The 26,597-nt window shown below is 40.1% G+C and overlaps 1 protein-coding gene across 1 annotated transcript; it reads left to right on the plus strand.

Moving 5' to 3' along the window:
- On the plus strand, positions 1-25,789 carry Ankrd22 (ankyrin repeat domain 22). Its single transcript, XM_048438684.3, has 6 exons — positions 1-260; positions 9,794-9,985; positions 20,546-20,653; positions 22,963-23,040; positions 24,452-24,550; positions 24,943-25,789. The coding sequence occupies exons 1-6, from the start codon at positions 240-242 to the stop codon at positions 25,018-25,020; spliced, it is 576 nt and encodes a 191-aa protein (XP_048294641.2). The 5' UTR covers positions 1-239; the 3' UTR covers positions 25,021-25,789.
- Positions 25,790-26,597: the final 808 nt, after the last annotated feature.

The raw sequence follows: 26,597 nt of genomic DNA on the forward strand, positions 1-26,597 counted from the left end.
CTCTGGGATCATTACCTAGTAAGCCAATGCCTTTGCTTCATCAGCCAGTCTCTCTGAAAGGTGTGTTGCTGCCACAGACTGCTGGGAAAGCACTCCCAGGTGTGGAAAGAGAGGGCTTGCCACCGCTTTAGACTTCTAGGGACATTTCTTTCCGGGAAGAAATTTAATGTTAATTGAAACCACCTCTAGAAGATTCACTACTGCACTGTAGACGGGAAGCAAAGCCAGGAAGGACCGGCATGGGTATCCTGTATTCTGAGGTATGTTGTCTTTCTGAACCTAGAGATCCAAAGCGGCTACAAAATTGCTCACATTGTCCACATATAACTTTCTAACCCTGTTTTTATGCCTTCTCAATTCTGTTTAATTTTCCTTGTGAGTATTAAATCAGAAAAGTTCCTGTGTGCTAGGGTTTTTAGTATTTTTTTTAAATATTTTAACACAAATTAGTTTGAAATACTAAAGTTTTAGCTAGATGTAGGTTAAGCATGATGGGATATATATTAATTGCAGAGGTCATCTGAAACCTTGAAAATGGAGTGGCAGTTATGTTGTGTCTCGGTTCACACTGGAGGACAAGAGGAGCTTGTACCTAATTGGGTTTTGTAAAGAGCCAAAAGCTGACAGACTTTGCTATGGAACCCATGAACCCTTTAAGCTTGTGTGTGAAAGGAGTTCACCTCTGGCAAATATTAATCCAGGTTATCACCATGTAGAAGTGGTGACAGGCAGTGCAGTGTTGATGTTTTAATTATTTCCTTTTCATAACTGATAACACGACATTTTCCCACATTTAAAGTAACTTACTACAATCAAATACTTTTGTAATGCTTCCAAGGGTGATGTTTGAACAAGAGTATAAGAAGTACAGTGATATTTTATTATTATTATATTATTATTATTATTTTCACAACTCATTTCCTCTCTGACACAATCAACTTGCTAATCTGCATTCCATTCTCCAAACTCAGAGGAAGCTCTTTGATTTGATCTTCGAGCATGAAAGGTAGTTGTTTGGCGCCCACTTCAGATGTGCATGTGTGAGCATGAGTGTGCGAGGATGTGCATGTAGGTGTGTGCGTTTCTTGAGTAAATGCACAGTTTGTCCATCTTACTGTTCCGGGAAAGTCTTGCTCAGTGATTTTGATCTCATGAAGAGGTCACATATACGTGAGAACGGCAAAACATACAAAGTAGTAAGGCTCCACTCTGGTAAATTATTAAAGTGTCAGCAAGAGAAATTTATTTATAGGGAAGCTTCTAGGACAGCCACTCCAGAGTTCTGATCTAGTTCATGTAGGGTTCAGAAAACTAGTTTTGAAGAGGGGGATCCCAGATAACTCTGGTGGGTGTGACTAGCTCACTACTGTCCTGAGAGACAGAACTCATGCTCAAGGAGGGTCTTTCAGACTCTTACTTGCATGAAGATAATCCCAGTCTTGTGCAAAGGCAGGTTAAGATCAGACATTTTGGCCCTCCAATTCCATGAATATGGCAATGGCTATGGAACGGTACTGTGAGTAGCCTGGGTCGTGGGAACGGCTGTGGCTTGTGGAGTGTCTATCAGAGACCAAAGCAGTGCAATCACCTGTCAGTTTGGTGTTGCTCTGACAAGCAGCTGAGTGAAGGCAAGTACGGGCCAAGGCAGGCATGCTTAACCACCTCCATGTAGAGGAGTGCGAACAGTTCACAAAGTGACTTTAATGTTTAACCCTTCAGCCGGCTCAAGGACAAAGTAAATTGGAGCTTTGTTTTTACTCTCCTGCTGTAATTTTTTTTTTTAAAGAAAGATTTATTTAGTTCACTGCCAAGGGAATAGGACTGGGGAATAACGTATGTTAACATGAAATTCTCTATAAAATCTAAAGTATACCCATATACAAATACCTCTGAAGGATCTCATAGGCAATAATACACAACTCAAATTAGTGTTAATGGCAAGCAGTGTGGAGTGTGGCTGAAGCAAATACTGTTGCTGTCCTGTGAGGGGAGGCAGGCTTAGGTTCCTCCCTGTTATTTTTCTCAGTAATCTGTTTCAGGATTGGCAGTCTGAAGCCCTTAAGTCACTGACGAAACATTAGTCACTGCAGAAATAAGATGTTTTTGATTTTGGCAAGTGATTTCTCAACTTGTAGAATCTCCCGTTGATGTCGGGGGAGAGATCTCCACTTGATACTGGGGCTGGGGATGTACCTCTGTTGAACAGTCCTCGACTGGTGTGAGTTTACAAGCTGTAGTGTTCTGTTATTGCTCCCTTCCATAATGGAAGCTGTTCTGCTCACCTTATGGTGTTCCTCAACCCTCTGTGCACCAACATCTCCTAGAGAACTTCGAGACAGCCACAGTGCTTCCACCAGATTCCCAAATATTCTGAACTAAGGGCTCAATAGTGGGACTCGAACTGGGTTTTACAATTACCACCATAATTCAGCCAACTCTTCAGAAATTTGTTCATTCCTCAAATGAGAATATATAAAAAGTGCCCCACAGATTTTCCTAAAACAAGACTAGCCTAAACCCATTGTCCTTTAAAATGTACACAGAGAACACTGGTCATTTTTCACCTCTTAACTCTTCTCTACATAAATACAAAATAGTTTGTGTCTAGGGAAACCTTCTGAGTGGTCTTCCACTTTAAACTTTCAAACAAATTTTATCTATCTATCTATCTATCTATCTTGAATTTTAAGAATGCCATTGTCTTAGAATAGCCTATTTGTTGTTAGAGGAAAGAAATCTTTTGCACACCTAGGGATTGGTGCCCTCTGTATTTATTTTATTCTGTTACGCAAAATGATCAAACTGGAGAACCCCTGAAACACACATCCAATGACAAATATTCTGGCCAGATTTTTACAGTTTGCTCCAAGAAAGGCAAAGTGTGGTGTTTGCACAGTGTAGGTGTCTGGACTGGGTACATTTTCTCTGCTGCTTAAAGAATTCAAAGGCAGGAACCATCCCCAGGGAAACAGGTGACGGGTGAGACATCCCAAACACCACAAACAGCAGCAGAGTCTGAAGGAAGGCATTTGCTCAAGGGGTGAATCCATGCTCATGCAGACAACAGCCAGAGAAACAGACCCTCTGCAGAGTGGGGGTGGGGGGGGTTGGGGATGGGGGATGGGATGGGGGATGGAGAGATGGGGGTCTTGGGGGTGATGACACAGCGGGGAAGGGGACAGGGAGAAGGGGATGTGGAGAGATGGGGCTTGGGAAGCCAAGAATCCAGTCCCTCCTCAACGGCTGGGTTATTTGATAGCCTCTGAGGATGGTTGGTTGGCCCACAGCTGTTGTATAACAACTCCTGGTCTGCTCTGAGCTTGTTGAGTCAAGCCACAGAAGGAGGTCTGCTGGCGGGAGACAAAAGCCTACAAGGCCTTGTTTTAAGATGTCAGGCCTTTAAATCATGAGAGTGAGGAGGAAGTCAGCCATCTTGGAAATTTGCCACTTTTATTACCTAATCACTGGCGTTTTACCTGTCCTTCTGCCTACCAGGGGATTTGTCTAGCTCCTAGTCTCTTAATTCCTATGGACAATATCAATTTTGGTATGTCTCAAAGAGAAGCATAGAGCTGATTCCTCCATAGTTTAATTTTGGCTTCATGGTTTCCTAGCATGTGCACCTTGCTCTTGCTCCCCTTCCTGCCAGGCCACATGTCTCACTTTGCTCTCATTCCCTTTGCTGGTTTCTTTCTTGCAAGTCCACCCCTCTTCACATTATTGCTAATTTATGCGTGAGGTGGCAAACCAGCATTTTCCCAGGTGACAGACGGGTTTCCCAGCTCTACTCCAGGCTCCTTCACTCCACCCTTCTCCAACCATAGATTTGCTGAAGAAACTGCCACGCCAGCCCAGCCAGCTGTCGTTTATGACTGTGATTCCACTCTTGATGATTAAAGCCATTCCAGTTTTCATTCATCCCAAACAGACACTAGTAATTAGGAATGCACCAGTTCCCTGGCCCCACGTTCCAGGAGTCTCTTCTACCCTGTCTCCACCCTTACTCCTGTGTCATTAGCCCATTCATCTAGACAAACATCAATGTTAATCCTTTGCCTAATTATGTTTACCAATCTATACATTTAAGACAAATACCTATTACAATAAAATGTGGTGACCAAACCAGATTTTCCTAACAAAAACACTTCATCCAAGCTACAGTTCTCTCTACTGAGCTATCTTTCCTTTTTCCATCACTTTGGTCTTAGAGCCAGAATTTTCCTTCTGGGTCATCCTGTTAATCCATTTTTGCCCCTGTCCTGTTATTTCTGCACTCTCTTTCAGCAATCATCTCCTATTTCATAATCACTTCTGCTCATCTTAATTGGATCCGTATGCTTCAATAATTAGAAAAGTATCTAGCGCTAATTGAGGGTTTCGTGTGAGTCAGTCCTGAGCAAAATGCTTTGTCCACACAGTCAGGTTTAATTCTTTCTGTAGTATTATGCAGAAGGAATGGTTAGTGGATGGAGGAAACTCAGCACAAGTGTTTAAAGGGTTCAGATGAACTGTTCAAATAACACGTTTGCTAAGTAGGGGAGTGAAGTTTAGAACACAGGACGCTCACATCCGAAGCTTGGATTTGTAATCACCGGAAAGCACCATGTCTCACCAAAATGCGCAGAATTCTGGTTGGACCCTAGGTGCTATATACTTACCTGCTTTTTCTGTCTATTTTCCCTGCTAAAGTTATTGCAACTTCTCGCCCTAATTCAAGTTGTTCAAAGACGGGGCCTGCCCTGTCATATGAAACTGATGATTGCATAATGACCAGTACATCTAACTTGTTCTAAATCGTACCTGGTTCTTGAGACTTTCCTGTTTTGCTAGGCTGTGTCTGTTTCCGGTTTCTACTACAGGTTTTTTTGTTTAGTTTTGTTTTGACAGGGTCTCTGTGTAGCTCGGCTGGCTTCAGATTTATTATAGAATCTAGTCTGGCTTCAAACTCTTGTTCCTTCTGCTTCTATATCCTGAGTCCTGTGATTACCTATGCCTCCATACGCAGCATATCTTTTTACCTCAGACATGGCTAATTCTTGGTCAGTTTTGGCAAAGCCTTTGAATATACAGCCAAATACTAGCAGGCCCATGACATGAGAGGACTGATCAGAATCCTGAGGGTACAAACTGGAGCTTACTATTGGCAGCAAGTCTTCCAGCCAGAGACACACTTAAGATGGAAGTATCTAGAGGCTGAACGAATGACAGCTATGCTCCAGAGTCTGGTTCACGTCTCCATCACTTATGTCTGGTTCACGTCTCCATCACTTATGAACTGTGACACTTGGGCTACAAAAATGATCTCTCCCAGTTTCACCTGTGTGCAGCGAGGATAAAACTGCTGCTCACCTTAGAGGGTGGTTTTGCGGCCTCTGGGAATGCAGCGAGAAAGTGTAGACAACTGTAATCGCGCTCACGTCGCTAGCGGGCTAGTTGGAGAGATGACTGCCGAGAACACCGATGGTCTGTTTTTAGGTGATGTGACAATTACAGATTTGTAATTCATAATGTACTGGCTCACCAATAGAAAAAGAAAGCAGTGTATGGTTGGGGGTTAGTACTCGGTGAGGGCTCCGTTGTTCCGTGGCAGAAAGATAAAGGGGGGTGGTGTGAGAGAACAAGCCAGAAGCAGACTGTCCTTTTGAAATATAAGGAACCAACCCACTGCCAAAATAAGGAACATACTTGTGAAGTAACAGTACTAATCCATGAGCGTCACGTCCTCGCAACCCAAAAATCCAAATTTGTGCCAACCACGCAGCATCACCATACTGGGTGTCTTAGGGTTTCTGTTGCTGTGAAGAGACACCATGCCCACAGCAACTCTTCTAAAGGAAAACATTTAATCAGGGTGGCTGGCTAATAGTTTCAAAGGTTCAGTCCATCATCACCATGGTGGAGAGTGTGGCGGTATGCAGACAGATGTGGTGCTGGAGAAATAACTGAGATTTTGAGCAACAGGAAGTGAACTGTGGCAGTCAGTGGTATCCTGAGTAGGAACTCTCAAAGCCTGCCCCACAGTGATATACTTACTCCACAGAGGCCACGCCCATTCCAACAAAGCCACACCTCCTAATAGTGACACTCCCTAGGAGATTAAGGGGGGCAGTTGCATTCAAACGACCACACTGGGGATCATATTCCTGATTTTAAAAAAAGAAAAACTGTGAAGGATACATTTAAACCACAGCAAACAGAATTGATTAACTTGGACCAAAAGGGAAGGTAAGGGACTGGTAGGAGAAGCAGCTAGACAGGATTTGTGAGATTTGAGAAGCAGCTGTGTCCACTCAAGAACAGAATCCTGAGCCAGTTGGTCATGGAGGAGGGTCTTCAGTGGGGAGATGATGAGCAGTTACCATGTAAGAAGAATGAGCTGGAGACTGGATGGGTGAGACAGAGAGAGATAACACAGTCAAGGGTAGAGAGCAACGAGGATCTGAACTCCGGTGTCTGTGGGCTGTGCTTTCTGACACTGAGCTGCCTCTTACTGGAAATGCCTTGTGCAAAACACCAGGGAATCTTTTCAGATGTCAGCGGGGGTGGGGGTGGGGCAACGGGGGCAGGGGACGCTCATGCTGGAGATTACTTGTGGGGTGGGTTCTTGTGGGTTTCAGTTAGGTGGCTGAAAATTACCGGTGCTGTTTAAGCTCATTGAGGAGCCGACCCCTGAAGTGGGGTTGGCCCTCCCACACTTGTCCCTAAGTGTTCTCCAAGAACCCTGTTCCAGGGACAGTGTGGCCCAGCTGGCTCTATCACAGAAAGAACAGCAAGACAGGCCACTGATTAAACATGGTGCCTTTGAGGACAACTAGATGGTAAATGATTTCCATAACAAGTTACCGTTGTTTATCCCCATCGCGGAAAATGCCTTTGTGTAGGTGGGAAACCGGAAAGCAGAAACCGGAAGTTCAGCATGGGAGGCTCACTTCCGGGGAGAGAGCTCAGTCGGGAGCTTCTTCAGTCAATTTTTTTTGCCATAGAGTGACCTTGGTTTGTTCTTTCGATCAATCCATGTCAGTCATCTTGGATGTGAACTCCTGACTTAATCTTTTGCTAGCTACATCCTGCTTCTGTCTGCTACTTGCATGTTTGTTCTTTTCGTTTCGTTCACTATATGCTTAACAATCTGGCTCATTTGAGACCAAACCGAACCATACAGAACAGTGGGTGTCTTAGTCGCTGTTTCATTGCTGTGGAGAGACACCATGACTGTGATAAATCTTGTAAAAGAAAGCATTTGATTAGGGGCTGGCTCACAGTTTCAGAAGGTCAGTCCATTATTGTCATGGAGGTGTGCATGGCTCTGGGGTAGTAGCTGAGAGCTACATCATGATATGGAGGCAATAGGCAGAGAGAAAACCTCTCAAAGCCGTTGCCAGGGATACACCTCCTCCAACAAGACCACACCACCATAGTTTGAATCTACTGGAAAAGACCAAAGACTTAGACTCAATTCAAATTTAAATTAAATGAATTTATTCTTACTACTAGCAGAAGGACAACAGCCTTAGAGCTGAACAGCATGACAAACCTAAGGGGGCTAAAGGAGGGGTTTATAAAGGTGGATATCAAAGGTGCATATTACAATTACCTATGGCGTCCACAGCTGGGCAAGAACATTTTTAACTTCCCTCAGGAGTTTCTCTTTCTGTTTGTATAGATATAAAAAGACCATTTCACCCCTGACCCATAGCATAAGCAAGGAGTAAAACAGCAAGTTGAGGTAAGCAGGGTTAGATACCCCCCGAGCAGGAGCACCATTAGCCTAGTCTTATGTTACCTGCAGGCCACTAGGATCTCACAGCTATTGCAGGGCTCTTAGGGATGCCGGGTACCATATTAAGTTCCTTTAGCTACCACAAGGGAGTTATGTGAAAGTTATTACCCAGGTCTGAGCACTCTGCAGGGAGTGTCACTAATGACTGGGACAGAGCAGGCAATAACACAGTGTCATCAGATTCAGGCTGTCACATTCCTACAACAAACTCCAAAAAGGCCACACCTCCTAATCCTTTCAAATAGTTCACCAACTGGGGACTAAGCATGCAAATATGTGAATCTATGGGGGCCGTTCTCATTCAAACCATCACAGTGAGGTAACTCTTCACTGCTTGCTTGCTTATTTTTGTACACGCACGCGCGCGCACACACACACACACACACACACACACACACACGACAATGAACCCAGGGCTTTGCATATATTCAGTATCAGCTCTCACACTGAGCTACGCCTGGCCTCTATCTAACACTTTACTTTTCAAAAAAACCAGAAACTGTGTTCAGATCAAAGGAAGCCTAAGAGAGGTTAAAGGTAAGAGCAGGCCATAGGTAAGTAAGGTTCCCTGTGCAGACTGAGAAAGCCCCTAGTAACTCTCAAGATAATTATGTCTCTTGGTCTTCCTATCTTTACTCTGCAAAGATTTTTAAAGAATCCAAGAAGAGGGATTTTTGATCTTTGAAGTAGGAGCCAGACACCCAACATGAATATTTGAAGTGTACTGGGTGTGGTGTAATGAGAAGTTGTGGGAATTATGGAGAACGTGCAACAACTGCCATGAATCACCAGTAAGCTGGTGTCCCATTTGGAATACGACCCAGCATTAGGAAATCCATGATAATTTAAAGAGAAGCAAGAAGGTAAACTGTTGTAAACTTATTTTAAAATTTGACAAGAGATTATACCTTCCAAGTCACCTGCTCCCAGGATCTTCAAAGAAGACTCAGTTCTCCAGAAGCACAGAACCAATAGAACGCATCCCTAATATTTAAGGGATTCTTATTAGATTAGCTGACACAATCAGAGGCCGAAAAACCCCACAGTGGCAACTTGTAGATTTGCAGAACCTGGGAGGCCAGTGCCAGCTAAGCGCAAGGAATTTGATGCCAGGTGGAATCAATGATATAGCCCCCGATGAGACCAGGGTCTAGAAGTCCCCTGGAGAGACACTGTGGTAATCTTCATCCAAAGGCACAAGAGTCTGGAGTCCATCATTTGTTTTTTATGTTTACTTATTGGTGTGTGTGAGAGAGCACACCTATGCTACAGGGCAGGGGTGGATGGGGTCAGAAGATGGCTTGCAGGAGCTGGTCCTCTCCATCCTCCTTGTGGGTTCTTAGATCAGAGCCCAGGTCATCAGGCCTGGTGGCAAGTGCCTTTGCCAGCTGCGGAGAAAGTCACCTGGGATCTTTATCACCCATTGCTGCCCGGAACTCTTTCCTTCCCTATGCATAATTCTACTCTAGCCAGAAGTTGCTTTTTCTGAAAATCTTTTCTTAATTTGCTGTCATGATATAAAAACTTCCTTAGTGAATAAGATTTACAGTGTTTCACCCATTTATTTACTCATTCATCAGCTTACATTTTGTCTATTCCACCTCAAACCATTTTGGAAAATGTTTTTTTTGTGTGTGTGTGTGTGTGTGTGTGTGTTTGTGTGTGTGTTTTTAATAGTTCAGGAAGAGTTTTTTTTTAATTACTATTCATTTATTATATATACAATATTCTGTCTGCGTGTATGCCTGCAGGCCAGAAGAGGGCACCAGACCTCATTACAGATGGTTGTGAGCCACCATGTGGTTGCTGGGAATTGAACTCAGAACTTTTGGAAAAGCAAGCAATGCTCTTAACCACTAAGCCATCTCTCCAGCCCCATCATTTTGGAAAATGTAAGCAGATCTTCATGGATGTATCGTAGACTTAGAGTGGTGGTTTTTGTTGTTGCTGTTTTTGTTATTCTCAGTGGTTCATGCCCGTATTTCATCAACTATTCTGCTCTTCCTGACTCAGCCCATCTGCCAGGCAGCCTACCAGAACGACTTGGGGCAAGTGTGGCGGTGGGTGAAAGAAGACAATCATTATGTGAATGTTCAAGATGGCTTCAATGGAGACACTCCTCTCATCTGCGCCTGCAGGCGAGGTCACATGCGAATTGTCTCCTTCCTCTTAAAGAGAAATGCTGATGTCAACCTGAAAAACTTGGTGAGTTTGCTGTGTGATGATGGCCTAATGGGCATGGGAGAGTTTCCATTATGTAATTTCTTATAACCATAACCTGGAAAAATCCATGCCAGCATTCTGGAATATGCCTTTAGCTGAACATTTTATCTACATAGAGATACTTACAATTTGCATAAAGCAAAAAAGAGTGTGTCACTATAACGAGCAATAATAGTTTCTCTTCCATTATCTGGTGTCTGTCAAAAGAATAAAATAAGTTAAAAATATGTAAATAAACCAAAGCAAGCAAACAGAACCAGGGAGGTTGTGACAGGACTGGGACAGAGAGGCGAGTGTTGACTGTGACGATTCTCCTCAAATTGCTGGAATTGGTGAGTTTCGCTTTGTCTTCTTATAGCTTCTAATATCAACGATTCTCTTTCGCCTGCTTCACCTAACACAGCCCAAGGGCATCTTGCTGAAAGCATAAGTAAAGCATTCAGCCAGCAGGGATGTTTGTGGTGATGTCGTTATGCCTCTAAAGAAGAGGGTGGTCCACTCTGTTGGCTGTAAGCAGCTTCTACTTGGCCTGTTCTGCTCCCTCCAACCCATCCCCCTGCTCTCTTCAGTATTACAATGGGGAAATGAAACACTGTGCCTGTCATTATTTAGATTTTTACCTGCTGTTTTAATATAGATTGTTTATTTTTATTTTTCACTGACATGTTCATATACCTGGTGATGGGTAACATGAGAGCATTTTCACTCGTCTTCTGTGTCCTTTAGCACATTCTCCATCCTCCCTTCTTTCCTCCCCTTTTGCCCTCCTTTGCTCCCCAAAACAGTTTTGATTTTATTTGCATCTCAAATATTTGTACACAGCTGTGTGTATCTTTATAAAATCTACGACCCACCAACATGAGAAACTGGGATGTTTCTCTGCAACTGACTTAGTCCACTTCCCCTGACTCCAGTTGCATCCATTTCCATGTGAATGATATGACTTCATTTTCCATCATGGATGTAACATTCCATTATGCATATGCCCCACAGTTGGCTCACCTATTTTGCTGGTGATGGGCATTTCATTTGGTTTTATAGCGTAGCTATCATAAAGTGTGCTGCAATAAACATGTTGTGCAAGCACTGTATCTGCGATGATTTGGAGTTCTTTGGTAATACCCAGTAGTGGGTTAGCTAGACCATGTGGCTGATCTCTCTCTCTCTCTCTCTCTCTCTCTCTCTCTCTCTCTCTGCATGTGTGTGTGTGTGTGTGTATGTGTGTGTTGAGTCAGCAAGTACCTGCATACTGACTTCCCACAATGGCTAGACTAGGTCCAATTCCCATACCATATTAGGGTTCCCTTTTGTTCACATCCTTGCCAGTATTTGTTGTTACTTATTTGTATTCCTAGAGACTGCTGTTCTGACAGGGAGAGATAGATTATTAATAGAATTCTACTTTGTATTTCTCTTATGGCTAGTGACTTTTTTCCTAAACATTTATAAGGCATCTTTTGAGAACAGTTTGTCTTTTCATTTTCCCCTTTATTGATTGAGTAGTTTAATTTCTTGTCATTTTGGTTTTTTAGTTCTTTGTGAATTCTAGATATCAATCTTCTGTCAGTTGTAGAGTTAAAAAAAATACTCAGTCTCATTTTGTAGGCTGCATTTTCATTTGACCCATTCTTTCCTCTGCCATGCAGAAGCGTTTTTATTTTAGTTCTTGCACAACCAGAATCCTATTTGGAAAGTCTTTGCCTATGTCTACATATTGAAGTGTGTTTCCTACTTTACTGTAGGGAGAGTTTTCATGTTCTGTCTACCCAGTGCCAAATAGACACACAGAGGCTTAATATTACTTATAAATCTTCGGCCAATAGCTCAGGTGTGTTACTAGTTAACTCTTACATTTAAGTTAACCCATATTTCTATTTATGCTTAGCCTTGAGGCTGGGCACCTTTTCTCAGTAGGGCATTTTCATCTTGCTTCTCTCATCTGCTGGTGGCTCCTGACTCTGCCCTTCCTCTTCCTAGAATTCTGCTAGTCTGGTTCTCTACTCAGTCTCTTCCTGCCCAGTGTTTTATTAAACCAATTTGAGTGACAAATCTTCAGAGTACAGAAGGAGTATTCCACAGCACTCTACCACTGAAAAGTATTATGACATGAATTCTTTTGTATTAAGGTATTTTGTCCTATTTGGACTTCATTCTTATACAGTGTGGAAGTCAGGGATGTAGCTTTATTCTTCTATAAGTGTGCACCCAGTTTTACCAGAACCATTTGTTGAAGAGGCTGTATTTGTTCCAATGTATATTTTTTGCATGTTGTACAATAATCAGGTGTCTGTGGTTGTGGGAATTTGCATCTGAACCCTGACTCTCTTTTTAAAAAAGGTTTATTTATTTATATATTTACTTATTAAATATATAGTGTTCTGCCTGCATGCATGGCTGCTTACCAGAAGAGGGCACAGGAGCACCAGATAGATGGTCTAAGCTACCACATGGTTGCTGCTAATTGAACTCAGGACCTCTGGAAGAGCAGCCATTGCTCTTAATCTCTGAGCCATCTCTCCAGGCCTGGACTTTCTCTTCTAGTCCATTGATCTACTTGGTGGTTTTTATACCAGTACCACGTATACTGCTTTCTTTGCTGTGGCTCTGTAGGATAACTTGAAATCAGGTTTAGTGGTACCTATAGCATTACTCTCTCTCTTTTTTTTTCTTTTTTTCTTTTTTTTTGCTCAGAATTGCTTTGGTTGCCTGAGGGTTTTTTTGTGCTTTTATTTCAATTTTAGGATTTGTATTCTTTTTCTTTGAATAATGGCATTGGAATTTTAATGGGAATTGCATTGAATATATAAGTTGTTTTTCATAATATAATCACAGTCACAATGAACTCTATGATCATGAGAGAACTTTCCATATCTTATTGTCTTTTCAACTTCCTTTTCTGGTGTTTTAAACTTTGTATTATACATATCAAAAGGGAGAGGAGAAAATGAATATATATTGTCTATATGAGTACAGCCATGTCAAAGACCCCAATCAGTGCTTTAGTACAGTAGGAGTGGTAAAACCTTCCCGTAGTGAGGCTTGGAAGGATGTCAAAGCCTTCCTTAAGTCAAACTGTGGATATTAACAAGGTGTACGGACGATGCCCACAATAACTCCCATCACTACTAACTGAAGATTGTTCCCTTACAGAGACTGCTCCTACAAAGATGAACTAAATCTGCCTTCTTGTTGTTCAGCTGTATATAACAATCCTGCCTCATTTTTTTTATGTGTGTATAATAACCCTGCCTCCTTGTTCAGCTGTCTGCAATAACCCCTCTTCCATGTTCAACAGTGTATAATAAATACGTTGAGTTTCTGGGGATTGCTGTAGCTTCTCTTTTTCAAGAGCCCAGATCTCACAATCCTAGTTTTTCTGTATGTGTGTCTATCCGTTCTTCATTCCCTCACCTGCAAGTTGGGCGAATCCCTGGCGCCATGCAGAGCACAGCTGGGACATCTCTATTCTTTTGTTAGGTTTATTCAAAGATTTATTTTATACAATTGCAAGTGGGATAGTTTTCTTGTTATTTTTCTCATATTTGGCATTGATTGGTCAGGAGACTACTGATTTTTGCACTTTAATTTTGTACCCTGTGGAAGTGCTTATTGGGTTTAAGAGCTTCATATTGAAATCTTTAGTCTCTCTTCCATGTTGAGTCATACCATTAGCAAATAATGATGCCTTGAATTGTTTCTTTCCTACCTATATTCTTTTTATTGTTTCTTTTGTTCTATTGCTCTACCTAAGATTTCAAGCATCACGGCATAAGACTGGAGAAAGTGGATACCTTCATTCTATGTCTGACTCAAGTTTGCCCCCATTTAGTACAATGCTGGCCATGTGTTTGTGGCATGTAGACTTTATTATGCTGAGAATACATTCTATCTGTTTGTAGTTCTTAGGACTTTTTAGCATGAGGAGATCCTGGATTTTGTCAAAAGCCTTTTGTGCATCCTATTAAAATAGTCATGTGATTCTTGACCTTGGACTGATTTATTAATTCTGTGTATTGAACCATCTCTGAAATGAGTCCAAGGTGATCATGGTGGATGATCTTTTTGATATGCTCTTTCACTGGTTTTCCAAGCATTTTGTTGAGAACTTTTGCATCTACATTCATCAATGAGATTGACCTGTAATTATCTTTTTTGGAATATTATTATCTGGTTTAATTACCAGGATAATACTGGCTTTGTGTTTCCTTTTTATTTTAGAGACTAATTTGAGAAGTATTAGTCTTTGTTTTTCTTAATGTCTGATAAATTCGGAACAGATGTGTGCCAGGACAAGAAATTTATTTTTTTAATTACTGCTTCATGCTCATTGCTTGTTATAAATTTGTTTAACACATCTTGGTTTAATTTTGGTATGCATACAGAAATCCCTATATTTCTTTTCTATTTTACACTTCAGTGGAATGCAAATTTTTCATGTCCCGATAATTTTCTAGATTTCCCTGGTATCTGTTATAATTTTTACAATTTTAGTTCTCTTCTCTGTGATAAACTCTGACAAAAAACTATTTTGCAGAGGAAAGTGAAGAAGGATGCTTTTTAAAAGAAATCCCAAACTAGCTCAGAATTGAGAAATAGATGGGTTATTTATTTGGGGATAAATTCACAAATCAGAATCCTCTGCTTGAATGGAGATCAGAAACCAAAATCTGCAACTGGAACAGAGTGGCCAGAAAAGAGGTCTGATGCAGGCTCTACATCAGCATATATAGTATAAGAGTCTGTGCCCTAGTGGGTGGGTAGCCACTGGCTGTAAGACTTCCTAAAGCACCTCCCCCTTTTGTTTAAACAAGAGAGTTCTAAACCTAATACAAAATTATATACATTAAGAATAAATATATTTAATAATTATCCTATCCTAACTAGTTTAAGTCTTGTATAATAAATAACTTGGCCAAGTCATGAGAGGAAAGTAATTACAGCTATCTAGTCTTCATCGAAGATCCAAGAAAGGAAATAATATTACTTGAGTAAGCAGGAAGTGCAATCAAGCAACTTCCAAAATGTGCTACAAATGACAGAGACAAATGGCTACCTGGGCAATCACCCAAAGTCTCATTTGTAATGTTGAAGTAACCAACTTTGGCTAAGGCCTAGAGTAACTGACATACCATTTTCAGAGGCAGGAAATTTTTCAAAACCATCTTATCCTGTCTTGGCAAGATTTGACAGTCCTGCTAATCTATTTCCGGATAACATGTATCTTGTCAGTGGTTGATGCATGGGCATTTCTTTGCCCAAAGGCCAGTTTTGCCAAGTAGAAAACAAGCTCCAAATGGAGTGTCTTCAATGCTCAACATGCTCTCAGGAATAGATCGGTGCTACCAGGAGCAATTGTGTCTCACTTCAACAGAACCCCAAGTTATTTAAATGTCATATTCTACAGCTCTTTGAAGTGGTTGAAGATTACCTATGTATGCAGAATATAATCTCTATGTATCTAAAGAACATGATTAGTGTAACTATAAGTATGAAAAACATAGATGACTATTGATTTATAATTCTTAATACCTATATAACTTAAAGACTAAGACTTCATCTTAGAATATTATACAATAAATAATTTTGCAACAAATGAGGACAATGACATCAAAATGTATAAGTATCTTGAAATGTACATTGCAATATGATAAATATATATCAATATATAAAAATATTTTAAGCAGAGGTAGAAGCATGCATGCTTACGATATTCAATGTAATTTATCTTTGTATCAATATGCAAAAATCTATACCATTATACTTGCCAATAAATAATAACTCACAAGTATTCACTCTATTACTCACTATTATTGTTAGTGTGAGTAAGCTCATATTAATCTATTAACCCATCCAATTTTTTCCTTTTTTTCAAAGAGATCCCTGAGCCTATAAAATTTCTCCCCCTAACCCCCAACCTATGCCAATTATAATCAACCCCTAAATTATGTTCCTAACCCTGAGGGTAAACTTTGTTGGGAGAGGGGACATCGTCTTCTAGAATTACTTTCAACTTTCATGAAGGCGATGTTCTTTCTATGGGATCCTGTGAAAGTAAAATGATGGTAAAGTTCCAAGATTAATGTCTGGTATAATTTCAAATACTCTGTGTATTTGGTAGAGTTTTTCTGAGCTTCCTATTTGGAGGTCTGACCAGAATATTGTAAAAAAGTGCACCAGTTCAGCTAACCAAGTTGGAACCATCTTGAGCAGCTGGTACCCAAAACAGGTCTTGCAGTAGTGCTTTTAGCATCATGATGTCATATCAACCAGGTGGAGTTGTTGTTGTGGTGCCCCATCTTCTTCCTGTAAACTTCAAAGATTACTGCAGATAAATTCAGAACAGAAGTGAGTCAGGACAAGAGATTTATCTTTTTAATTACTGCTTCATGCTCATTACTTGTTATAAATCTGTTTAACACATCTTGGTTTAATTTTAATATACATACAGAAATTCCTATATTTCTTTTCTATTTTTATACTTCAGTGGAATGCAAATTTTTCATGTCCCAGTAATCTTCTAAATTTCCTTGATATCTATTTGTTATGATGTTTACAATTTTAATTCTGTTCTCTGTGATAAATGCTGACAAAAAACTATTTTGGAGAAGATAGGGTCTACATCTACAGGCACAGTCCGTCATCATGAGAAGCTTACAGTTTATCCTTATTTTTTGCTTTTTGTTAAAATATAATTTTTGCGTCATCAGTTCATTTTATTATTCTTTTTTATTTCATTAGTTAAAATTATTATTATTATTTATTAATTATTGTGTGTGCATGCGCAAGATGTATGTGTAGTCAGAAGAAAGAAAAAGAAGAGGATAGAATGAGAATACAACAGGACAGATTTGTTTAGCTGCCATGCTAAATTGACACTGGATTTCAAATTAAAAAGGAATAAACGTCAAGAAAGAGAGAGAGAGAGAAAGACAGCTGGACAAGGATGTGGGTTCTGAACATGATCACTTTTCTGCTTGTTGACCCACCCTGGAGTCTTAGTATTTTTTATTGAACTCCTGAATCCAATCACACCCCTAAGTGTGGCCTTTGAGGGAGCCAGTGCCATCAGTGAGAGGTTCTTCACAGCTGCTCTTGTGAGTGCTTAGTCCATCTCAGGGGGTCTTTCCTAAAGTCTGATATGTTCTTAGAACTCCTGTCTCTGTGCCTCTGCACACTCTGGCTCTAATTCTACACTGCTGAACACTGTACCATTTTGATGTTCTGCCTTCCTAGCAGGCTAGAGACCAAGTGCCTGAGTGCTTAGCGGAGATGGTTTTCCTAGTATCCCACCTTCCTGTATTGCCGATGCAAGGCATCCAGTTTTTATTGCTTTCCTCCATTTTTTCTCTTTTTAACCAAATGCTATAACTGAAAGTGTGGCATAGATTTTCTGAGCTCTTTCTGACATTATGGCTCTGGCCCAGCAGTGCTCTGTCTTATTGCTTCTCATTGATGGGCAAGAACTCCCTCAATTGTACCAATTTCCCTGGGGTGGATCCTGGACTTCCTTCTATTCTTCTCTTCAAAAGTTTCTATTTTACTTTTCTACAGAAATGAGAGATTTTTGGCCCCATTCACTTATTTTGACAGCTATTATCCGGCATTCCCTGGTTCATTCCCTTGAGATTCTAGTAGACCGTTCTTGCATGCCCTCCACCATTCAGATGTTTCCTGTTATAATGTCTCGGTCTCCAGAAGATCCTAGAGTGTGTTTAGTGAACCTAAGGGTTTTACTATGACACCTACTGGAGACAAAGAAGTTGATGAGGAAGAAGCTATGTGAAGGCACGCAGACACCTAGAGGATGTGTTTAAGGAAGCGCTATCAGTGATCTTGGAGGTTTCAGAACCAAAGGGGAAGAGTATTAGTGTGTCTTTTGAACATTTCTGTGGCACGCTTTCTGACCTTCTAATATCTGCTTTTTAGTAGAGGCAACATTTAAACTGTACTGAGTAAATATCCAAAACAACCTTTAATATAATTGCAAATGTCTTATAGCCACTCAAGAGCTTTCAATGAGCAAAACAGGTAGTAGGGAACCACTTGCCCCTTCCAAGTCAGTAAAAGACCAGAAAGGTAGGAGCAATGATGTATTATTGAAAATTTAATCAGGGGCTAGACAGATCCCTCAGAGGTCCAAGGTTCAGGTCCCCACACCCACATAGTGACTCAGCCATCATCCTTTATTTCAGTTCCAGGGAATCTGGCGCCCTCTTCTGACCTCCATGAGGATCAAACATGCATGCAGTGAACTTAGATACATGAGGACAAAACACTCATACACATAAATTAAAAAAAATTAATAAAAAATAATGGTCAGATTTTCTTGCTTGCATTTACTATATTCTTGAGTGATCTTCTTTGGATCCCCCAGTGCATCAGCATGAAACCCAGGGCTTTGCACATGTGCCAGAGCCATGCTTGCAGTTTGGCTGAGTTTAAAAGCAAGTCATACTTGAGTTTACTCTTACAGATAAGCAGTTCAGTAGAATTACAGGACTCTTCTGGAACGTAGTGGTGGAGGTAGGTATGCAGGGTTGTGGTGAGCAGTTGTCAGAAATCAGATGTCTGTGGGTTCTAGAGTCATGCTATAGGTAGCTGAGGAAGGGGGATATTTGGCAGCCCAGGAGCAGGCTTGGGCTTTGCTTTACAGAGGTGAACCTCAGCCATCCTGATAGAACTTCTACCAGAATAAAAGTCGTGGATAGGACCTTAGTCACCCACTGTAGAATAGTCGTGTTTTTAGCAGAGGCATTTTGGCTTGTATTTTTGGTTTTTCATATATTTTAATAGTTGCTTGATGCTTAATTTTATTCTTCTCAGTTATGAGGTGTACATTAATAATTTGATCCAGTATTTCATATTTTTAAAATATACTTAAGAATTGTTTACTAAGTATTGAGCAAAAGCCTTGACACATTGAACAGCCCTGCTGTTATTTCAGAAATAAACATCAGAACACTGATTCAATGGATAGCAAGCTGAAATAAAATCAAAACACAACACACCATAATTGGCTAGGATTAAAAAGGAAAGCCACATATTGACTGGGAATGTTGACTGGGAAGAAAGTTGAAATCATCACTTCATAGCAGAATAATTTGGTAGCATCGTGTGATACACACTTATATCTTTGTTTCAGGTGTCAACTTATAGAAGCGTATGCAAAGAACAAATTAGAATTTCTGACAAGACTTTATAAACGAGGGTATTTAGGCAATATTCTTTGTAGAATTTAGAGTTTAAAGACTTGAAAAGTCTAACTAGTAGGTATGACTAAAGAAGTTAGAAGAGCTGTTTGATAGAAACCAAGTAGCCATTACAAACTGATGCTTAAACATATTGGTGTGATGGTATGGAAGAGGCATGTATTCTAGATACATATTTGAAAATGGATGAAAGAAACATATGGTTTTGAATATGAAATATTAAAATACTGAATGAGTAATATACATGTTTTTATCTAATAAAACAAAGGAAAAGAATGAATAATATACATGTTTTTATTTAATAAGACAAAGGAAATAGAGCATAATGTCCATCATGAACTTTGGGCTCTTCAATAATAATAATTTTAAAGTCTATTACTATATTCTTGACTGTTTACCAACACTTTTACAGATAAGACAGATAATTTGAGAACAGCGCTTCTCCTCAGTGGTCACCCGCCTCTCTTGTTTTCTTTCTCTGCTGGCTTGGTTGGCAACCCAGCTAACAGTGTCAGCCTATAGGCCTCTACTTACTTGTTCATATTTCTGTCCTACTTTAATTATGAGGTCCTGAAGGTGCACATTCCCCACCTCTCATCAAGACCTATCCCCCAGTGTATCTAAGTTCCTAAGATACTGATGTATCTAAGGAATTTCATTGTTTGCAATGTTTTAGTACTGCCTATGTGCTAGGAAACAAGGGGGAATTGTCAAGAAGGTAAACTTTGCACAGCAATCCACAAATCACCAATGACCAAGTGCTATCTATATATCTTTTCATACTAACTGTATTCCTATGTCTTATCTATCTATCTATCTATCTATCTATCTATCTATCTATCTATCTATCTATCTATCTATCTATCTATCTATCTATCCTTGTCTTAAACAAGCATGAGGATCTGTCCTGTGATGGTTTGCATGTATACTCATCTCTGCTGTTTACTTTGGTCCTTCCCTAGTTTTTCCTTCATAGCGCACAAATTCAACATTCTGGTAAACAAAACTAGGAGTTAATTAATCCGATATGTATCATAAAAGAACGTACTTAGGCTGAATATGTATATGCAGCATATGATTTTGAGTATTTTAGTTCTACATTTTAAAATTCTCTCTCTCTCTCTCTCTCTCTCTCTCTCTCTCTCTCTCTATATATATATATATATATATATATATATATCCCTGAAGGTATATGGCATGCCATCAATAATCATCTCTGTACTACTTGAAATGATTATTTAAAAATGAGAAAAAAGTGCATGGACTAAATTTTTTGGTACGATAATCTAAAAACTATGGAATTTAAGCTAAAGAATCCTTTTCTGAATTCTAGAAGGAGAGAACCTGCTTGCACTACGCTGTGAAGAAGAGGTTTACCTTCTTTGACTATCTACTCATTATCCTTTTAATGCCTGTCTTGCTCATCGGATATTTCCTCATGGTGAGTACTGTTGCTAGGACAAAGGGGCAGATGTGTAGGAGAGCCATGGAATGAGTCATCAAGTTTCCCTTGGCAGAGTGTGATGTAAAGAAATGGTAATAAAATTAGCCCTTGGTTTGTGTAAGTGTTCCTTGACTCGCAGTAGAGTCCTAGCTCAACAGACCCCTTACAAATGAAAATGTTGTAGGTAGAAATGCATTTGCTTTAGCCAGCCTAACAAATGCCATGTCTTAGCACCATAGTGCATTCTAGAATAAATATAGGGTGTGACCAGCTGTTCACATTGGGAGCGGTAGTTCACCTCCATCGCCTAAGAGCACAAGAGTCTCAGAAATACTGGCTGAAATTTTTCCTTTATGTCATCGCTCCCCAAGTTTCTGAATTTTAAGGATGCACCCTAGTGGCGATTTGGAGGAAAAATCCCAAGTCCTCTGCCTTTGGAAGCTGGAAAACACAGAAGGAATTTTTGGAGGTTCTGACCCAATCTTTCACCTCGAGGACCTGAATCACACTTGCACAGGTCTTTGGCAGGATAATTTTCTTGAATAAATGAGTAGGTAGGCAGTGTGAGAATTATTAAGAAGAAGGTCAAATTTGGTTATTTTGTTTGGTTTTTGTTTTCTTCAAACATGGTGACTGCTTTGTTCACTTTCTTCCTGTCTCGGGCCTACCATGAGCAGTTCCATCATGGAGAGGACTAAAACAATGCTTCACTTACCCGAGATAAATAAATGACTATGCTGTCTCCTTTACATAGCCAGTCAACAATAGACATTAGTTATTCCTATTAACACACAAGTTCCAGTGAAAATTCTGCCAGTTAAAAATGCTGTTTTATATTTAAATGATATAGAATCTAAGAAACATGTTGAGAATTCTTTAATTCACTTCTGAACACACCATTTGAACACACATCTTTGAAGGCTTTTTGAAAAAAAAAACTGTGTGTGTCTTACATTATTTGAACATTTGCAATTTCTGGGCATGACGAACCTGACATTCACTTGCAATTAAGAGGTTTTAAAGAAAAGCGTTCCAAAATGATGCCTAAGGCTCCCCCCCCCCCCCAAAAAAAATTTACTCTTACACAGCTCTGCTTACAAACAGGGCTTAGAAGCTAGAGGCCTCTGTAAGATACTCACTGTAACCAGTAGCCCTGCTGTAACTGCAGAACCACACTGTTAGTGGGTCCTGGGATTGTAAGTTTGTGCTGCCTAAGGAATAGGCAGCATGAGACAATTATAGGCGAATGGACTTAGAAGGACAAAGTCACTCCAGAGAAGAGCCAAGGCAGAAAGAATTTGGAAGGCAAGAGGGAAGGACAGCATGGTGGGGAAGACACCCAAGGGAAGCTTCAGAGGTTGAATGGGAAAAATGCCAGGCTTTGCTCATGTGAGCAGCGAGGCCTTTGTCTCCTTAGGTGACCAACTGTTGGAGGAAGTTTCCTACTGTAATGGGGTCAGAATCTTAACCGGCTAGAGAGAGCTAGAAAGCACATTTCTAAGGAGGCTGAGCTCAGGCCATTCACTTCCTGTGTCCTTTAGCATATGTTTCTCATGACCCCTTCTGTGCAGGCCAGGAGTTGGGGGGAAATACAAGGGCAGTTGCCTTTCCCTCATCAGTTCTAGCATGATGGGAAGTTGGTCATTATCAAATGGCATAGACTTGTGGTAAATCACCATGAAGCCGGGGACACGGAGGATACAGGCATTACAAAAGCCTGGAAGAAAAGGGTTTCCCCTGGCCAAGAGAAGAGGGCTGTGGATTGGGAACATCACAAACACGTTTGCTATGCAAAGAAAACTTTTAGTTGAAGAAATATTCTATGAAGTGATTCTCTGCAGGGAGGACACTTGGTAGGAAATGAAGACTTAACAAAATCCATTGTGACTTGAATAGGGGAATCAGGAGGTAAAGCGTACAAAAATGCTAAGTTCATGTGCCCTAGGGCCACTCAAGAATTTAGCTATTTTCCCCAGAATAATGGGAATTTATGAACATTTTGAGCCAATAAGGGAAAGACAGGAACTAGATTTCATTTAAGATGTGGTAGAAATAGGGTTAGGCCTGTCATTGTGAATTCTGAACAAATTCCTGGGTGCTGAAGCTTGTATTCTGAAGCACAGCTTTAGTACTGTGGTTTAATTGATACTGGTGTGTGTGTGTGTGTGTGTGTGTGTGTGTGTGTGTGTGTGTATTTTAAGAAGTAGGAATTTAGGATTAACATGAAGTCAGTTGATTGGAACAGTCCCAAGCGAGATGTACGAAATGTTTCTGAAACACCTTCTTGTACTTGCTGTTTGTAACAGGTATCAAAGACGAAGCAGAACGAGAATCTTGTACGCATGCTCCTTGATGCTGGTGTCGACGTTAATGCTACTGACTGCGTATGTTTGTATTTTGGAATAATACTCAAAGGATATGCCTGGGTAGAATACTTGCTGTTGGCATAGTTGAAAGCTTTATTTTCCTGAATGTTTACGTATAGTTTTGCTTTCTTTTTTCTCGCTGCCATCTAGTAACTTTGAAGTTATTAATCGCTAAACTCACGGACATAAAATATTTGTAGATTATTTTAATTTTAAAATAATTTGCATTGGACTGTAGTGACAAATTAAGGAAAATGATACAAAAACACTGTCCTTAGCAGTTTGGCAGTGGCTTTAGGTACATTTAATAGGTACAGCCTATTTGCACGTTTAATCTTGTCACGTGTTAGTTAAGTGGACTTGGAACACTTAAAAAAAATCTGACTCAATTTTCTCATCTATAAAATAGAGATTTAAACAAATTGTGCTGGGGCCTGAACTCAGAACATTATACTTGCTAGGTATATACATATCCTCCTTAAATTTGCTTTTTTGTTTGTCTGTTTGTTGTGAGGCAGCATTTTGTTAAGTTACTTAGGCTGGCCTTGATCTTGTGACCCTTCAGCTTTAGTGCCATGAGTATCTGGGATTACACACCTGCCCAATTTGCCTAGTTGTAAATTGGACCTTAGTACTGACCTTCTAGGACAGGTTCCTGCAAAGTCCTCAGAAGAGTAACTAGGCTGTAGTCAGTGCTCAGTAAACGTTAATAGCTGCTCCCGTCATAATTCTAATCCCTAAAAGAGAAGTCCCTCTCACAAATGAAAGGGAGATAAGGTCAAAGTTTAGAGAATACCCCAATGTTGCTAGGAGCCAGTATAACCGAGATACCATCACCTTTCTCCTTCCCATAAGGAAGTGGAAGGTTTTATTTTCACTGCTTACTCCAGATTTACTTCTGCTAATGCTTAGGGTCAGCTGAAATTATATTATCCTTTTATTTAGTTTTCTTATATTGGTTAGATACAATTTTAGCTTTCCCATGTTTTATCAAAAAGCGCAAGTTGAAATTTGATTTAGAAAGAATTGAACTCCTATTTGTGATGCCTAACGTATCCTGTGGGTATTACCATTGGTCTGTGATAAATGTCTACCTCTTTCTTGTTTCCAATAATTACATTATTTAATATAATATTTTACTTATTTTAAATGAAGATGAGTTTAATATCTTTTTATAAGTTGCACATTTTGGTTTAGAATAGAAAATAAGAAAGGAGAAGATAACAATGACTTACTGGATTTTTATATACATAGTGAGGAAGAGAAGAAAATGTTTGTAGTAAAAGAGATACAGCTGCCCATAACTGGCTAACAGACTGGCTTTGGTTAGTTGTCTCCTACAAAATGTGAACAGTTGCTCTAGCAGTGAATGCCAAGGTCTATGGCCAGCCTGACCAGTAAACTGCAAAGTTGGTCCTTTGTGTTTCAGTATGGCTACACTGCCTTGCATTACGCATGCCAGATGAAGAACCAGACTCTCATCCCTCTGCTTCTGAGAGCCCATGCAGACCCCATGATCAGGAACAAGGTAAGGACCTAACAACTGTGATCTACCCAGTGGCAAGCTTTTCTCATCTGGGCCTTCTGTAGAAGTTCAGTTCACTGTCTCTCCAGTGAATCACAGGAGATTAATGGCTCCTCTTAAGGAAGGAAGGATCGTACTCGTTTTACTTTTGAATTTAAAAAGTATTAGTACTTTTCATATTTAGGATTAAGTACAGAATGTCCATGTAGGGTACTGAATGTTTTTCAGTCTTTTATTTTTATTTCTTTTTGATATTTATTTATTTATTTATCTATTTATTTATTTATATGAACGGGAGGCTTTCTGAAGTCTCCTCAAAGCCTGAGTGAACAGTCTGTCTAAACGGCTGACTAGTCCTCATTGACACGGGAGTAATGGATTTCTTTTTTCTGCAGCAAGGAGAAAGTTCCCTGGATATCGCACAGAGACTAAAATTTTCCCAGATTGTATCGATGCTCAAGAAAGCCTCATAGTTCTGTGACTTCTCAAGTGGTGACAGAGACACAGACGAAGGACTGGATGTTGTCCCTGTCTTGGATAATTGTTACTCTCCGGGCACTCAAGCTGGATGCATCCGCCCCGTGACAAGCACTGGACTTAGAATGACTTTTATTTGGTGGAGGTCACTATGGCCACGATCTCCGAAGTATCGATCACACTTGTTGGAATTGCTATTACTGTCAAAGCTAATTTAAAAAAAAAATCTGATTCAGTGTTTTCTAAAGACAAGTCGGAGTTACCTGAGGTAACTCTCTTCCTAGTTGTGACATCTTTCAGGAGACTTTGCTCTCCATCCTGTCCTGGGAGATGAATAGTTCTTCACAGGCACCTTGACATACTAAGTCAAACAAAGCATGTGCACTCAGACAGCATGGCATGTATGTGTGGGAAGTAGAGATTCCAACATGAATGTCCCTATGATGGAAAATCTTCAGTAAAAACATGCCAGCTGTCAGTTACGAGCTTGTCCAAACCATAGAAACTGGCACATGCTCCACGGCAGAACTGGTTTTTGTCATTGTTTCCCGGGGGCTGGCTTACCTACATATCAGCATACATTTCGCCATCAGTTTGTAAATAAGTGTCTTTTCAGTCTATAAGTTATGAAAGTATCAAAAATGTCTGTACAGAGTCTTTATGGGGCTGAAGCTGTAGCTCAGTGGTAGAGCATGTGTTTGCTGTGCACAAAACCCTGGGCTTGATCCCCAACACCAAAAATAAAGAGCCTTCTTGTGAACACAATTTAGTTGTTATTTACTTATATATTTTCCTTTTTTGTGGTATTGGAAATTCAACTTAAGGCCTCACTCATACTAAATCTCCTACTGTGTCATCTGTCACTAAGCGATACCCTCAGCCCCAGTTTTGTTTGGTTTTATTGACAAAATTTTAAAATACCATGACTTATTTGTTTAAAGGTCTTATTTTTTTTTCAGAGAAACAGAAGTATTTGGGTTATATTTCTATGTGAATGAGTAGGAGTAGAAATAAATCAACTCATAAGTGAATTTTGAAAATCCAGATGATCCGAGCATAGCTGTAGATATGGACTAAGGCACACTACACACTGCAGCCACAACAGCTAATAATGAAAAATTAACTATCCTCAAATGTAAGAAGGATCAATAAAAACCCAATCTGGAAATGTTTAGGGACCTATATACAGACCCTGAGAGGACATGTAGGGTTCTGAGGTCTCTAAGGGATTTATGTCAGATTCATCAGCACTAGACTAAGTTACTGAGTAATCCGGGGAGACAGATGAGCTTCACCGTCTAATTCATGTTCGGCAGACACCCATTTAGTCCCAACCTACCGGGTACCTGCAGCAGGCACAGTGGAGCTTTGACTTGTCTTCAGAGTAGACTGCCAAATAATATTTGTAATTTACAACTTGCCGCCCTTGAAATTTTATGAAAATTAAAGCATTTTCTAAGGAGTTAACACAGATTCATGAATGAGTTGGGAGCTTATTTATAACTGATTCTGTTTTGATTAAAAGATAAAATATACAGCAATTTATTTCATTCTCCTCATGACATTATACATG

Source organism: Myodes glareolus, chromosome 7 (genome assembly GCF_982192425.1).
Source record: "Myodes glareolus chromosome 7, mMyoGla1.1, whole genome shotgun sequence".
Taxonomy (NCBI): Eukaryota; Metazoa; Chordata; class Mammalia; order Rodentia; family Cricetidae; genus Myodes; species Myodes glareolus.

Bases quoted from the DNA above. Each gene is read 5' to 3' on its own strand.
- Ankrd22 (XM_048438684.3), top strand. From the start codon at position 240: ATGGGTATCCTGTATTCTGAG. The intron at 9,986-20,545 runs GTGAGTTTGCTG...TCTGAATTCTAG, and splicing joins ATGTCAACCTGAAAAACTTG to AAGGAGAGAACCTGCTTGCA. The intron at 23,041-24,451 runs GTATGTTTGTAT...TTTGTGTTTCAG, and splicing joins ACGTTAATGCTACTGACTGC to TATGGCTACACTGCCTTGCA.